Source organism: Rhincodon typus, chromosome 24 (genome assembly GCF_021869965.1).
Source record: "Rhincodon typus isolate 14 chromosome 24, sRhiTyp1.1, whole genome shotgun sequence".
NCBI classification, from domain to species: Eukaryota; Metazoa; Chordata; class Chondrichthyes; order Orectolobiformes; family Rhincodontidae; genus Rhincodon; species Rhincodon typus.
This window is the reverse complement of record NC_063355.1, coordinates 36,771,626-36,788,217: the sequence shown is the minus strand read 5'-3', so window position 1 is coordinate 36,788,217 and position 16,592 is coordinate 36,771,626. Positions and strand designations below refer to the sequence as shown.

Sequence of the window (16,592 nt, the reverse complement as noted above, 5' to 3'; positions counted from 1 at the left end):
ACACACACACACACACACACACACACACACACACACACACACACACATTCTATTAGTGGTTATTGCTATCAGAAGCGTAAACTTCATCTGATTTCCCCTCTCCCACACCAACCTAAAAGCCAGGATGCCTCCTCACCTTCCCACACATGCGCGAAGCGAGATTTATGAACTCTGTGTGGATGAAGAATTGAAGCTGGCCATTCGCATCTCTCATTAACTCAATACCATGCTGGGTGATGCATTCACCCATTAAGTCATCAGGAAGCTGCCTGTCACACCATTAATCATAGGACTCGGTAGTTAGCACACTGTCCTTTCACTTCTAGGACTTGTGTGTGAAGCAGACTAATGAATGCTCTCTGTTCTGTCACCTGCTGTGAAACCTCAGCTCCTGCATCTGTACAATCCTCCAGGGGACGGTGCTGAAGTAGCAGTGTCAGTACACTCTCTGATAACTCAGCCGTTCAACAAATCAGCTGATTCAGGGCAAGGAAATGAAGCTCCAATTCTTGCTACTCTTTAAGGAAACCTTAAATCACCTGAGTCCTTGTACCATTGTCCTTGTGTTGCATGTCCCTGAAACAATTGTGTACCATAATGTTTTCAAATACCCTTTGACAGATCTTATAACGTAACACGTTATTTCATCTTTTTCCTCAATGAAACAGAAGAATGAATAAACTCGTAATAAACAGTTGCAGTGTCACAGCCACAAGCAATCAGAACTAAACTACAAAAATGCATGATGTGGTGATGTACCACAAAGCATTAAGCTCTCAAGCAGTCCTGTTTATATCTCTCAGCCAGGGCTCCCTGATAGGAGCAGATTAACAGCCGCAATCAGGGAACTCTTATTCTATGAGGTCTACCTGGCTGACCTCATTTCTATCACTCCAGTCTTGTTAAATTTTCGATTATAGTTCAGTCTGTAGGTGTCATTACTTGCAGGAATGCGGAACTCCTCCATTCCCTAATCGGTAGCTGATCCATAACCTGTCCAATCCCAACGGTATCCCCAAACCTTGTGCCAGACCTTCCCCTAGAATAAGAGTGTGGAATGTTTAAATCTGCCTCTGGTGGGAAACAAGCTAACATCAAGGTTATCACAGGGTTGGCACAGCAAACAGGTTCTCTGTTCAATGAAGGGTAGCCACTCATCCCATTTCAGAGAAGCACACAGCTGCAGTACAATGTCAGTAACTGGGACAATACCTCAATAGAAAGGTGGCCTCTCAGCCACTTCTTCAAAACATTCATGCAAAAAGTGCCCAGCACCTCACTGAGGTTATGGGTCAGAGCTCCTTTACAGGGCAGCCTTGGTAATACATCCTCCCTGGGGAGAGTCTGGAGCACTGGCAGTCCTACCTACCGCTGGGTGTTCACCTCTAGGCAGTTGATCCTCAACTCCACACCCATTGGATTAAGAAACTGGAGGCCGTTAGACAAATTGCCAATCAGCTTCCATTTCCCACATTTAGCCAAGGTCCTGATGAGCTGAACTGCTATACTTTTCCTGAGGTTGCACACCCTTCCCAGAGCCCAAAACTGCATCAGTAACAATGCTTCCTGTTGGGAATGGGGTTAAATAGGTGGAATCTTACATGGCTGACAACTTTTAGGCCCCTTCCACCTCTGTTCTTAATGTTGATGGTGCCTAAGCTGAAACCAACACTTCGGTGCGAGAAAGAAAGACCTTGCATTTGTATAGCACCTTCCATGACCTCATGATCTTCCAGTGGGCTTTACCATTCATGAATTATTTTTGAGGCACAGTCACTGTTGTAATGTGGTAAATGTGGCAGCTGATTTGCACACAGGAAGCTCCCACAAACAACATTGAGAAACTGAACCAGATAATCCATTTTGAGTGATTTTTGCTGAGGGTTGAGTATTTTGATGGAACATCAGACAGATCTCCTCTGATCCTGCTTGAAGCAGTGTCATGGGATCTTTCTGGCCCAGCTAGGAGGACAGGAAACAGCCATTTTACTGCTAGGCATTCATTTATTGCTGGCGTATCTGCTTTTAAAAACAGCATTCTGTCCAAAATAACTCATATGATGTCATTTACGATTATCACCACCTCGATATTTGTTTGGGGTAGGTAATGACATTACAAGGAACTGAGTGCGAACTTTTTTGTCAAAGGCATTAATATTGTCATCATAACGGACTGAATCTGCCAGTGTTCACTCCTCAAACAATGACAATGCAGTTACAAGTCATTGGCATTTTCTAATACATAAGAGGATTCACAGAGATAGTAGGAACTGCAGATGCTGGAGAATCCGAGACAACAAGGTGCAGGGCTGGATAAACACGGCAGGCCAAGCAGCATCATAGGAGCAGAAAGGCTGACGTTTCGGGCCTAGACCCTTCATCAGAAAAGGGGGAGGGGAAGGGGGTTCTGAAATAAATAGGGAGAGAGTGGGAGGTGGATAGAAGATGGATAGAGGAGAGGATAGGTGGAGAGGAAACAAACAGGTCGAAGAGGCGGGGATGGAGCCAGTAAAGGTGAGTGTAAGTGGGGAGTTAGGGAGGGGATAGGTCAGTCCAGGGAGGACGGACAGGTCAAGGGGGCAGGATGAGGTTGGTCGGTAGGAGATGGAGGTGCGGCTTGAGGTGGGAGGAGGGGATAGGTGGGAGGAAGAACAGGTTAGGGAGGCAGGGACGAGCTGGACTGGTTTTGGGATGCGGTGGTGGGAGGGGAGATTTTGAAGCTTGTGAAATCCACATTGATACCATTGGGCTGCAGGGTTCCCAAGCGGAATATGAGTTGCTGTTCCTGCAACCTTCGGGTGGCATCGTTGTGGCACTGCAGGAGGCCCAGGATGCACATGTCGTCTGAGGAATGGGAGGGGGAGTTGAAATGGTTCGCGACTGGGAGGTGCAGTTGTTTAGTGCGAACCGAGCGTAGGTGATTCACAGCCTTTGTTTTCCTTTGAAATGTCATTGCTTTAATTGCTGCTTCTCTCCAGGCACCTCAGTGGGTGTCTGTGTGATCTCCGCAATCCACTTGAGCTGTTATCCTCTTTACTTCTTTAATCCTGATCACTGACTTGCTCCACGGCTCTTCTATCAGAAGCTAATCCCACTTCTGCTACATTCCTGTCCTGTGGAATTTCCGCCCTCAATCACTTTGCCTTGTCACCTACCTCCCAATCTTCATGCATCTCTGAGAATCCTCCCTCCTTTCCCTTTGAACAATTACCTCTCACTTGCTGCTCAACTAATATCTGTCAGCCAGCATTTTTTCTTTGCTTGACATCCGCAGTTAAATTCTGAGTTTTTTTAATTTTTGAGTACACGTGAAAGGTGTTATAATGCCACAATTAAACTGGTTCTCCAATCAAATAAAATGCCATGTCGGCAGAATTGGAAGGTATATGGTTACCCTTGACATGTGGATACCTCAAACCTACTGCACAGATTCCAATTTCAGAGATGGATCAATTTGTTCCCCAAGCCCCCTAGTTGTTGTAAATCATTGCAGTCCAAGTGTTCCAAGATCCTATTGGAAACCCTCCATTTTGCTTACTTGGTTTGAGGTTTGATCGATGACAGCCACTGTAGATGCTGGAGAGGTTTCAGTCATGTCAATTGTCACCTGAACCTTTTCCTGTTGAAAAAGATCAAAACCATAGCTTTAAACATCTTTAGTATCCAGTTTGCAGTTCTGGAAATGTATAAAACCATGAACAATCAGATTTTTTATTTTTAATACCTGTACATATTATTATGCATAAATGGCACATCAAATTTTAAAACTGTCCTTATTGATTAAAGGTCTGAGGTCCACCACACCTTACCTTACTTGAGATTTCCAGCTAATCATAGATTTTGAATTAGTTATAGATTTTGAGATATTATATATATATATATATATAAAAGCTTAAAAAGACATAATTAGTGTTAAAGAGATTCCTGTAAAAATCCTTTGGATAAGATAGCTTTAGACAGTAAGAGAGGGCTCAGACTCTGCTAGCAGGAGGATTGAATTACAGGTACAGAAGTCAGTAGTATTGGAATATGGTTAAATATAGTATGCATTGTGGTAGCACCAAGGATAGAGATAAGAGTGTCTGGGAAACATCATGTGATCATGGAAGACCGAGGGCAGTCCATTAGGCTGCCCATCATTGACCATACAGTCACATGACTAATTGGATTGGGTCTGTACGTCATTAGTTAATAATATGATTGGTCCGTAATTGCCGAAGGTGAGCTGAAAACAAATGTATAAAAGTTTATGTCTTTCTTTTGTTCTTTGAAGAAGCTTCTGACCCCCCTAGGTTTAATTTCAAGAACTTCTTTGATGCTGGAGGTGGACTCCGAGTGTCGAGTGATTCATTTAGACATTCTGCCCCAACATTTACCTGGATGAGTGCAGCTCCAAGAACACTCAAGAAGCTTGACGCCATACCGGCAAAGCAGCCCACTTGATAGGCACCACATCATCAGCTTCAACATTCTCTCTCTTCACCAGCAATGCACAATAGCAGCAGTGTGTACCCTCTACAAGATGCATTGAAGCAACTCACCAAGGCTCCTGTGACAACACCTTCCAAATCTGAGACCTCTACCTACCTCTAAGCACGGACCATCATCACCTGCAAGCTCTCTCCAAAACACACGCCATCCTGACTTGTAACTATATTGCTGTTCCTTCACTATCATTTGTCAACATCCATGAACTCCCTCCCTAGTAGCACTGTGATCGTACCTACAGCATGTGGACTGCCGCGATTGAAGAAGCCAGCTCACATCCAGCTTCTCAAGGGCAATAGGGATGAGCAATAAATGCTGGTTCATGCACAAACAACTACATTCTGCAAATGAATAAAAACAATTCCCAAAATGATAGACACTTGTATGATTGGATCAAGTAAGCAAGTCATCTATGAACATATGGAGGTAGCTACAAATAGGCATATTTATACCTTAGCTGGCTGGCGATTTGACGCTATAATAACACTTATACAAAACCAATTTCAAGATTCTTGACAACGCTTAATTTACCAGCATGAGTGACCATTACATTTTACCAAGCATTCATCAGTTTTTGTCTCAATAGGCCTACACCTGTGTTAATTATCCCTTCTACTCCAACTTGCTCTTATAGACCTATTTCTGAGTTCCCATTTTTCCCTGCAGCCTTTTCTACTTCAGTAATTTAATGCGCCTCAGAATTTGATTTATGACCTCCACATGTTGATGATTTTCCTCTTCCGCTTCAGACCTCTGTCCTCACATTAACCTTGCCATATCCATTCACCATGTCAATGTCAGGGGCATCAATTCAATCCATTTACTACAAAGCATTTAAATAATAATCCAGTTGAGTAACCACAATGTTCTGTATGCAAGATAAAGCATACTTCTGAATAACAATTTACCATTCATCAGCCCAAATACTAATGGTTTGATGGGCACAAGCTCACAAGACAATCCATTTAACTCATCAATCTGCAAATTGATGAGTTAATCTCTAGGTTCCCACCTCACACCAAAGTTTTTTCTAAAAAATAATTCCCCAGTTATTTGCCTTTACCACTTTATCCAGAATCCATTTGAAATACTGATCAATTTTTTCCCACAAAGCTGAACTTCCTAGCATTAGTTCCAAACTTGTCTTTCATAACTTTGATAGAAAGGAAGATGAGGTTTTATGTTTAGAAAATGTCCCAAAGTGTAGAGTGGAAATGAAAACTAAAATAAACACTATCCCACCATTCTAGTCATGTACAATATTGTGGGATAATGACACAGGATTTCTTTTTTGATATTGTAAAGGTAAAGTGGCCACAGCCCCAGTGGACCACAGGACTGCTGTCTCATTAGAGAGAAATGACTGGTGATGGTTTAACCTGAGGGTCACCACACCTCAGGTGAGAGAAGAGGTTGAGGAGGCAGGACCTTCATGATAACCTCAGCTGGTACGGGAATTGAACCCTTTTTTTGCTATTCATTTGTGGGATGTGGGCGTCGCTGGCTGGCCAGCAATTCTTGTCCATCTGTAGTTGCCCTTGAGAAGGTGGTAGTGAGCTGCCTTCTTGAATTGTTGCAGTCCAACTGCTGTGGATTGGCCCACAATGCTATTAGGGAGGGAATTCCTGGATTCTGACCCAGCGATAGTGAAGGAACGGCGATATGTTTCCAAATCAGGATGGTGAGTGACTTGGAGGGGAACCTGCAGGTGATGGTGTTCCCATGTATCTGCTGCCCCTTGTCCTTCTAGATGGAAATAGTCATGGGTTTGGAAGGTGCTTTCTGAGGATCTTTGGTGAATTTCTGCAGCGCATCTTGTAGATAGTACACACTGCTGCTACTGAGCGTCAGTGGTGGAGGGAGTGGATACTTTGTGGATGTGGTGTCAACTAAGCAGAATGCTTTGTTCTGGATGGTATCAAGCTTCTTGAGTATTGTTGGAGTTGCACTCATCCAGGCAGGTGGGGAGTATTCCGTCATACTCCTGACGTGTGCCTTGTAGATGGTGTTCAGGCTTTGGGGAGTCGGGAGGTGAGTTATCTGCCGCAGTTTTCCTAGCTTTGGCCTGCTCTCGTAGCCACTGTGTTTATGTGGTGAGTCCAGCTGAGTTTCTATTGGCATTGCTCTGCATCATAAACTAGCTGTCCAGCCAGCGTGTATGTGCATGCAATCCCCTTTTTAGGATCAGAATTCCTCAGAACATCCTGCTCCTTACCACTTTCAGCCCCACTGGGAAACCTTCACATCAGAGTTACGTTGCACATCAAACTTACGTTGCACGTATCTTTGGCGTTGCAGGAGCAACAAAAGCCAAGGGTCAATGGCAACCCACAGCAGTCTTTGGTAAGGACTGAGGTTTCCAACAAATCTTACAAGGTTGTTCAGGATGAATCAAAATAAACCAGGTAGCCATCGTGACCTCACCTCCTTGAACCTATCCAGCTGAGATACAAAGGTGCGCTCGTAGAAAAGCATCTGTAGTCGCTCGTGTACGTAATTGTGACACAGCTCTTCAAATGTGGCTGCTCTGTCCCTGTTTACGTGGCGCGGGTTCTGAAAGCCGGGCGTGTCCACCACCATGATAGATGTCAGGGACAACTGCTGAGAAGAAACTGACCTGAGGATAGTAGAGGCAGAAACGAGAGTCAACAATGCTGCTGTCCCCGTGACCAAATAGCAAAGTTAGAGTTAAATTTCCAATCAGACATTCTAGAAAGGGTAAATTGGGCATTTGAACAGGAGGATGCCATTCAGCCCTCAGGCCCGTCTATGAGATCATAACCGATCTACCTCTCCATCCACCAGCTTTGGGTCCATATCCTTTTATATCCTCGGCTAGCAAAATCTATCAACATCAGCTTCTAAATAAATAATTGATTGAAAATCTAGAGATAGTAAGAACTGCCAATGCTGGAGTCTGAGATAACACGGTGTGGAGCTGGAGGAACACAGCAGGCCAGGAGCAGGAAAGCTGACGTTTCGGGTTGGGATCCTCCTTTTGAAGAAGGGTCCCGACCCGAAATGTTAGCTTTCCTGCTCCTCTGATGCTGCCTGGCCTGCTGTGCGTAAAAATCTATTTTTTTTGTACAAGATAGCTCTATACTCCTACACTTTGCATGAAGAATGGTTTCCTAAATTCTCCTCTGAATCATCCAATGTGTAGTAGACTCCCTAAACAGTGGAAAAAAGATTCTCTTCATCTATCCCATTGATTCCTATCAACATCTAAAAACCTCACTCAAATATTCTCTTAATGTTCAATGTTAAGGAACAAGAAGTCTAAATAAAAACTGAAAGAACTGCGGATGCTGTAAATCAGGAGCAAAAACAAGTTGCTGGAAAAGCTCAGCAGGTCTGGCAGCATCTGTGAAAGAAAGTTCTGAGGAAAAGTCACTGGACCCGAAACGTTAACTCTGATTTTTTTCTTCACAGATGCTGCCAGACCTACTGAGCTTTTCCAGCAACTTCTGTTTGTGAACAAAAAGTCTAACATCTCTTCATAACCAAACTGTCACAACTGTGTAATGTTACATATGTTATGAAGAAGGCCTTATAAAATAAGTACAATGTCTGAAAAGATGTCTCCCAGGAGTCACATGACTATCCATGGTGATTCACTTTAACCAGAAAGGCAAACAGGCTGGTGTGTTATCTCAACATCAACCACAATATGAGACATTTAGAATTCAACTAACCGTTAAACTAAAATAATGCCCCCTTTTAAAGGTGTGACAATTCAAAAAAGCTTCTGAGGAAAAGAGCAGACTGGAAAGGCTTCTGGAGGAAATTACAGCATTATTGACTTTGTTCTTGTCGCAATCATTCATAAAAAGTTAAAATAACAGCGATTTTATGCTTGATTTCTATAAGACTCTGCGAGACACCACTTCTAAGACAGAACTCTCCGGAAGGACTCTGAGAGACAACGTCCTCAAAGACAAGGAATTCTTAGCCAAAGAAAACTCAAGTAAAAAGGCTTTCGGAAATCAACCACAGTTCTGACAAGCAATCTACAAGTGCCATAACCACAGAACTAGTGAGGAACAAAAAACACTCTCTCCCAAAATCTACTCTTCCTATTGAGTCTATCTGTACTAGCAACCTCCAACTATTCAACAACTTAAGTCATCACAACTGCTGAATTTGACTTCAACCTTCTTCACCTCAGAAAGATAAACCTTCAAGCAGGTAAGGAACTAATTGTTCTCATCTTTATAAATATCTTTATCCATATCTACTTTTAATCTTTGTATCTTTATTTTTTGTGATAACTTTATCATTTAGATTAATAACTTTCAGTGAAATTGTTTAACAGTTAATCTCTAATTTATTTTTAAACTGAAGCCGTGCTGCTTATTTTTAGATTGAAACACCCAAAATCTAAAAGGAGTTAAGAAGAGTTGTATAACTTCACAACACATAGGTCCCTCTGTGGACTTTGTCCCATAGGTTTCTGACATTAAGCGTTATGGTAGCACACTGTTGAATTTAAATTGCACTCCTTCTGAGGTGAACACATTTCATTGATAGTAAAGGAATTTTGGTGTAAGTGTACCATTAGCAGTCATTAATTAAATTAATACAGTGCTGGATCATATTCACAAAGCCTGCAAATCATCATTATTGTGCCAGTTCTGTGAGTTGACAGCAGTTTAGTGGTAGTGTCACAGGATAAGTAATCTAGAGAGCCAGATCAATGCTCTGTAGACAAAAAACAAAGTTGCTGGAAAAGCTCAGCAGGTCTGGCAGCATCTGTGGAGGAGAAAACAGAGTTAACGTTTCGGGTCCGGTGACCCTTCCTCAGAACGTTTATCTCAGAATGCTCTGTAGACACGGGTTCAAATTTAAATTCAATTCATCTACAAAGCTGGAACATAAGGTTAGTCTCAATAATAGTGAACACAAAACTCTCATTAATTGTCTAAAAGCCCATTTACTTCACTCCTTCAGTGAAGGAAATCCGGCATCCTTACCCAGTCTGGCCTACATGCAATTCACAACATGTCACATGTTGACTGGTTGTCACTGCCCTCTGAGGTGGCCTTATTCAAAACCTGAACGGCATTTACAGCAAGTTCTGGCCTTCCCAGTGAAGCCTACTTCTTGTGAAAGAGAAAAGAAGTCCTTGCTCTGATTATTAGTATCCAGCTGTTTACCTGTTGATGAGCATGACAATAATGGTAAACAGTTCCTCGTATAATCCAGCAGCCATTCCTTCCACACATTCCAAACCCGTCAAACGAGGACCTAAAGGAAACAGATGAACACACTCTGGATATTTCACACGGTCAGCAACAGCATGGACGACACTCAAGATCAAATCATAGATGAAAGAGCCCAGGAGACTTACTGCCCAGCCAACATGGAAAATGGTTCAAAATGTTTCTCTCCTTTTGTGAATCCAAACTATATCATAGACTTGTGGAAAGACAAGACCATTTATGACAGGGATGATATCAGAGATGCATGGATTGATAGTGGAGCCTCTTCTGTTTTGGGGGAGGTGACTTATGACCTCCCGTACTGAACCAATCAAGTTAACCGTCTTTGCAAACAGGTTTCTGACCAATAACAGCTTCTTACCATCGGTAGTGCAGTTTAGAAAAGGACAACCCCAGCGTAGGGTCCTCTGAAAACTGTTTCAATTATTGAACGTGTTGATCCTGACAGAGGACTCCTGTCCCTAATGATCCAGCCCAATAAGTTCCCTGCAATATGATGTTGGACAAACATTTCTGGTCACTCAGTTTATCAAACCGTAGAAAATAGGAGCATGATTAGGTCATTTGACTTTTCGAGCCTGCTCCACCATTAAGTATGATCATGGCTGATCCTCTATCTCAATGTTATAGTCTTGCTTTCTCCCTGTACCCCTTGATACCTTTCAAATCTAAAAGTTAATCTGTCTCTTTCTCTAATATATTCAGTGATTTGACCTGCTCAGCCTTCTGGGCAGAGAGTTCCATAAGTTCACTACCCTTTAAAATGAAGAAAAAAATATCTTCATTTCAGTTTTAAAAATATCCCTCATTTGTTCTTCATTGATCCAACCAGTTGACACAAATTTCAAGGAACTAGTTTTTGGTATTTCACTGTTAATGACAATAAATGCCGTAGTGTACTCCCCCTGCCAGGACAGGCAGTCATAAGTTGAGGGGAATGATGTGGTTTGGATGTCTGAATACATTCAGACAGTTAGACCCTGGAATTACATTTATACGATGACACAGAAACAGGCCATTTGGCCCAACCAGTCCATTCTGGTGTTTATGCTTCACATGGAGCCTGCTCCCATCTTTTCTCATCTAAATCTATCATCATACCTTCCCTTCCCTCAACTCTCATATAGTTGCCTGGATTCCCCGAAATGCACATGTACTGTTTGTTTCAATCACGCCCCGAGGTAGTTCACACAACTCTTTGGGTGATGACTTTCCTTCTGGATTCCCTATTGGATTTCTCAGTGGCTCCAACAGCCTCCAGCAATCCTGTTTCCCAGAATAGGAGCCATACTCTCTGTATCCACTCGAGCAAAACCTTTCATAATGTTAAAGAGCTAACTTGTCAGAATGTCTTCACTAAGTTGATAAAAAGGAACGGGTGGCAAACATTGGAGCTCTGTTTGACACAGACGCAGTGGGGACCATGCTGTTGCCAGGGTCTGTGATGCAGACTATCTCCCTGGTTCCCCATTGTTGAGTTCCTAACCTCAGTCATGCTCTGGCAGAAGTTCCCAAATGCTTATCTGTAACAGTTAGGGATAACCTTTTGGGCTCACTAGCACAGCACCCCTCTATTTGCCGTGCCCCTGCCCCATCTCTCACCTACAAACACCCTCTCCAACCCCTGGTAGGCATGAATGTTTGCCAGCTCAACAATGGGGGCAGGCCTGTGCCCATTGGAATCTTCATGTACCAATGACAGGGCTGCAGAAAGGAAAGGCCTTTCTCATGACTTCTGGAAATTATCTCCCTCCATTCCACAGGGTCCCCCACCTTGCCCCACAATCCCTGCCCTCTCTGAGCTATTTAATCTTTTTAATTCTCTGAATGTGCCTTCATAAACATACAAGATACTGAAGGGCTTTGACAGACTCTGTGGAAATGATGTTTCCACTCATGGGGGGACTCTCGAGCTAGGGGATGTAGTTACTGAATAAGGGGACACTCATTTAAAACTGAGATGTAAAGGAATTTCTTCACACAGAATGTAGTGAATGTCTGAAATTTTCTATCCCAGAGAGTTGGGGAGGCTAGATCACTGAAGGAAGAGGTAGATAGAGTATTGGATCATTGAAAAGTTGAGGGCTATGAGGAGTTGACAAAAAAGAGGAGTTCAGGCCTGTGGCAGATCAGCCATTATTTTATAAAATGGCAGGGAAGGGGCCGAATGGGCTATTCATGCTCCTATTTGTTACATTCTTTCTTCATTTTTTAAGCAGTGCTCACACCTTCCTCAGCAACTCCCACCTCTCCCACGGGTAGGATGGTGCTGCTAAGACACTACATCTGCATGAGAAGCCATCCATTGTCCTTAATGAGAAAAAGAGAATGCAAGAAATAGCAGCGAGAGTAGGCCATCCAGCCACTGAGCCTGTTCCACCAATCAGCGAGATCATCACTGCTCTGATTTTGGCATCAATCTCACTTTCCTACCTTTTTACCTACAACCTTCAACTGTCTTCTCAATCAAAACTCTGCCTAGCTCAGTCTCGAATACGTTCAATGTCGCAGCCTCCACTGCGGTCTGTGGAAGATAATTACAAAAACTAATCATTCTCTGAGAGCAGCAATCCCACACCTCTGTCTCAAATGGGAGCCCTCACATTCGGAAACTGTGGCCCCTAGCTCCAGGTTCCCCAGGAGAGAAACATCCTCCTGGATTCTACCCTGTCAAGCCCCTTGATTTATCTCAATAAGATCAACTTTCCCTCTTCTAAACTGTAAAGATTATAGGCCGTACCTTCTCAGTCTTTCCTCACAAGACAACCCGGTGAATCTTCCATGAATTAAGGCAGGTATGTTCCTCCTTAAGTAATACTCTCAGAGTACTCAGGGCTGCTCTACAAGGGGGTGTGAAAATGGTCAATTTGGAGACCACCTTCAGGAATATAGTTCCCACCAGGTGTGAGCTTGGGACCCCTGTCTACTCCAGTGAGATCTTGAAGTCCACAGGAAAGCTGAGTCCAAAAGTGACTGGAAACCTAATTGAAATTCTTCACACAGAGAGGGGCGAGCATGTGGAATGCGCTGCCGGCAGTGGTAGTGGAGTCAGATACTTTAGAGACTTTTAAGCGACTCTTGGATAGGCACATGGAGGATAGTAAAATGTAGAGTATGCAGGGTAGATTGATCTTAGTAGGATAATAGGTCGGCACAACATCGTGGGTACTGTTCTATGTTCTATGTTCTATGCTCTAGACAGGTAACCAAACCTCTTCATATTCAACCAAAGCTGTACAGTGTGAAGCTGAAGATCGTAAAACGATTGAGAACAGAGGAATCGAAGAGAAGAGAAAAGCAGCCTTGATCTTTGGCAATCACTTTAAAGAAATTTCTAAGATTTAACCACGGCTCCTTCTCCTTAAATAACCAATAGATCTCTTCTAAACGCAATGGTATTGGAAAGATAACGTTGCCATTGTCCTACTGGACTACTCTTGCATTGGAGAGACAACTGGTGATGGTTTAACCTGAGGGTCACCATGCCTCTGCTAAGGGGAGAGGTTGAGAAGGAGAGTCCTTCATGGTAACCTCAGCCAGAGCAGGAATTGAACCCACACAGTTGGTGTCAATCTGCATCACAAGCCAGTCAATCGAGCTAACCAACTTCATAAAGAGATCTAGAGAATCCTAGAAAAAACATGCATGGATGAATTTATCTAGTTAACTAGTTGCTTCCAGCACAGTCTGTTTCCCTTTGCTGAAAGAAAAACACCTTTTAAGTGTAGTGAGTGTAATGAGGTCAGTCAGATGGACCTCATAGAGTATGAATTGCCTGACTGGGGCTGTTAACCTGGTCCAATCAGGGAGTCCTGGCTGACAGATATAAACAGGAGTGTCAGGGGTTCTATACACTCTAGAAGCCAGCCCTGTGCAAGCTGGTTCTGTGTCATATACTATGTACGTGTAAATAAAGGGCGACTTGGTGACAGGATACCAGCCTTCACGGAGTTATTTCCTTAAGGTTGACAAAAACACCTTTACAAAGTAAAGATTAGACTGTTATTAATAGCTGCACCAGCTGGATGCAGGGCTTTAGATTTCAGGCTATAGTGCAGCCCATGAAAATTACATGCCAAAACTGGCCGTTTCCATCTAACAGACAGCTATCTGAATTGTATTCTCTATGAATAAACTGGAAAAAGAAGAAGGGAAACTTGTGCATTTACATTGTACCCGTCATAACAACGGGGCATCTCACGTCCCGTTACAACCAATGAGCTGTTATGGACACAAAAAATTCAACCAACAGCAAAAAATTATAAGGACAGCAAACCCCCACTACTGATGAAAATTAATCTAACAATTCTAAACCTGGGTTTGGCCCAAGCACAGTTTAAACCAGTGGAAAGGATTGTGCAGTTCTAAAATCAATCTCCTTTGTACTTTGAACAGAAAGAAGGGATCCACACTGTGAACAGAAAGAAGGGACCCACAATGAGACATTAGTATAACTCACGTTTCTTTGAACTAACTACAAAGATGGGTAATTCTCAGTCAGCATTTGCCTTGAATGCAGTGTCTTCTCTCCAAAAATAATTTATCACTTAAAACCAGGGACACTTTTTGATGATGTGTGAAGGAGTTATATAAATGCAACCATTTCACTGCTATTCCATTTACCGCAGCCCTCACAGTGAAAATCGATGTTAGTAGTTCTGGCATGTGGCACAGAGAAACTTCTCTCTCAGGAGAAGAGATAGAATAGAATTCAATTTGAGCTCTCTGATCTGTGGAGATTACACTTCATCGGTGTACTCATTAATTGTACCGCAACACACTCATTTGCATACAACACACAGCAGGTTCTGTTCTTTTGGAAGTTCAGCTACTGAGGCATTGTAACCTTCTGGCTACATTCGCAGCAAGTTAATCATTAACCAGTTCAAAACAGTCACCTTTTTTTCTGAAAGCTTATTAAAATGAAGGGGCGCTCAAATGGATAGTGCAACAATCCTTTCTTTACCAGACTTCCTTACGTTATGCCAAGTTTTGAGATATTTCCCCATGTACAGATCTAATGATCTATAAATATCTCAGCAATGTTAAGAGGAATTTCATCCTACCCATAATAAGATAACTACATTTTATTCAAGACACTTACTGTCATTACAAGGTCACATTGAAACATAGAAGATAGGAACAGGAGGAGGCCATTCAGCCCTTCAAACCTGCTCCGTCATTCATCATGATCGTGGCTGATCCTCCAACTCAATAGCCTAATCCTGCTTTCTCCCCATAACCGTTGATCCCATTCACCCCAAGAGCTATATCGAACTGCCTCTTGAAATCATTCAATGTTTTGGCATTGACTACTTCCTTTGGTAATGAATTCCACAGGCTCACCACTCTTTGGGTGAAAAAATGTCTCCTCATCTCCATCCTTAATCGCCTACCGCAAATCCTCAGACTGTGACCCCTGGTTCTGGACACACCCACCATAAACACCAAGTTACATTTATATAATGCCTTTAAAAGTGGTAAGAACATCCCAAATCTCTTCACCAGGCTGTTATTAAACGAAATTTGACATCAACTGCACAGTAGGACAAATAACCAAATGCTGGGATAAAAGATGTAAGATTTGTGAAATGACTTATACAAGTGAGAACAGGATGGAGAGGACTTTCCAACGACAGAACGATACACAGAATATTTTGGTGGGCGGAGTGTTGGCATTTATCCTTTCACCCTGTACCATTATCCACTGAGATCTGACTCACATGGGACATTATTCCAAGTGCATATCTTTGCCCTCAATTCCTTAACACCACTGGTAGACAACAAAGGTTCAATCTCCAATCTAAATTTATGACTGATCGAGCACCAATTATCATTTGCAAAAGAGTTTCAAATCTCAATCATTCTTTGAAAGGTTTCCTAATTCCACCTCTGAAATATCTGGCTTTAATTTTTAGACTGTGTCCCATAATCCTGAATTCCTCGACAAGCAGAAATAATTTCTCCTCATCTATGCCATCTGTTCACCTTAGTTCTTAAAAACTCAGCCTTCTAAATTCCAGGGAACACATCCTTGATTGTGTCATCTCTCTTTTTTATTTAACCCTTGAGTCTACATATTTATTCCAGTTTGCTAAACTCTTCAAAGCCATTGCATCTTTCTGAAGTAAAACATTGCAGATGCTGGAAATCTGAAATAAACACAGAGAGTGCTGGAGAAACTCAGTTGGTCTGACAGGATTTGTGGAGACAGAAACAAAGCTAATGTTTTGAGTCCAGTGTAAGACATGGGCCTCATCACACTGGACATTAAACACATTAAATCTGTTTCTTTCACCACAGATGCTGCCAGACCTGCCCAGTTTCTCCAACAATTTCTGTTTTTGCATCTTTTTGTTGGTCAGGACACAACATGGCCCCTTTATTCTTTCACAGGACGAGGACATCGTTGGCTAGGCAGCATTTATTGCCCATCCCTAATTGCCTAGAGGGCAGTTCAGAGTCAACCACATTGCTGTGGGTCTGGAGCCACATGTAGGACGAGACCAGGCAAGGATGGCAGTTTCCTTCCCTATAGGGCATTAGTGAACCAAATGGGGATTTCCCCAACAATTGACAATGGATTCACAGTCATCATTAGACCTTTAATTCCACATATTAATTGAATTCAAATTCCACCATCTGCCATGGTGGGATTTGAACTCAGGTCCCCTGAACCTGGATCTCTAGATTAACAGTCCAGTGATAATACCACCAGGCCATCGCCACCCCATGCTAACACTAGTTGTAGTCTAACCAGGGCTTTGCACAGTTGATGTATGACCCCTACCCGTTTGTATTCCAGTCCTCTCAATAGACCAGGTGTGGAGCTGGATGAACACAGCAGGCCAAGCAGCATCATAGGAGCAGGAAGGCTGACAC

At 42.8% G+C, this 16,592-nt stretch overlaps 1 protein-coding gene across 1 annotated transcript in view; it reads right to left on the bottom strand.

Moving 5' to 3' along the window:
• Positions 1-16,592, bottom strand: part of LOC125486002 (unconventional myosin-XVIIIb-like) — a 280,703-nt gene that overhangs the window by 188,591 nt on the left and 75,520 nt on the right. Inside the window, exons 12-14 of the mRNA XM_048611748.1 lie at positions 9,645-9,735; positions 6,913-7,105; positions 3,539-3,619 (exon numbers count right to left, since the gene is read on the bottom strand). Coding sequence (XP_048467705.1) covers positions 3,539-3,619; positions 6,913-7,105; positions 9,645-9,735 — 365 coding nt within the window. The remainder of the gene's footprint in view (positions 1-3,538; positions 3,620-6,912; positions 7,106-9,644; positions 9,736-16,592) is intronic.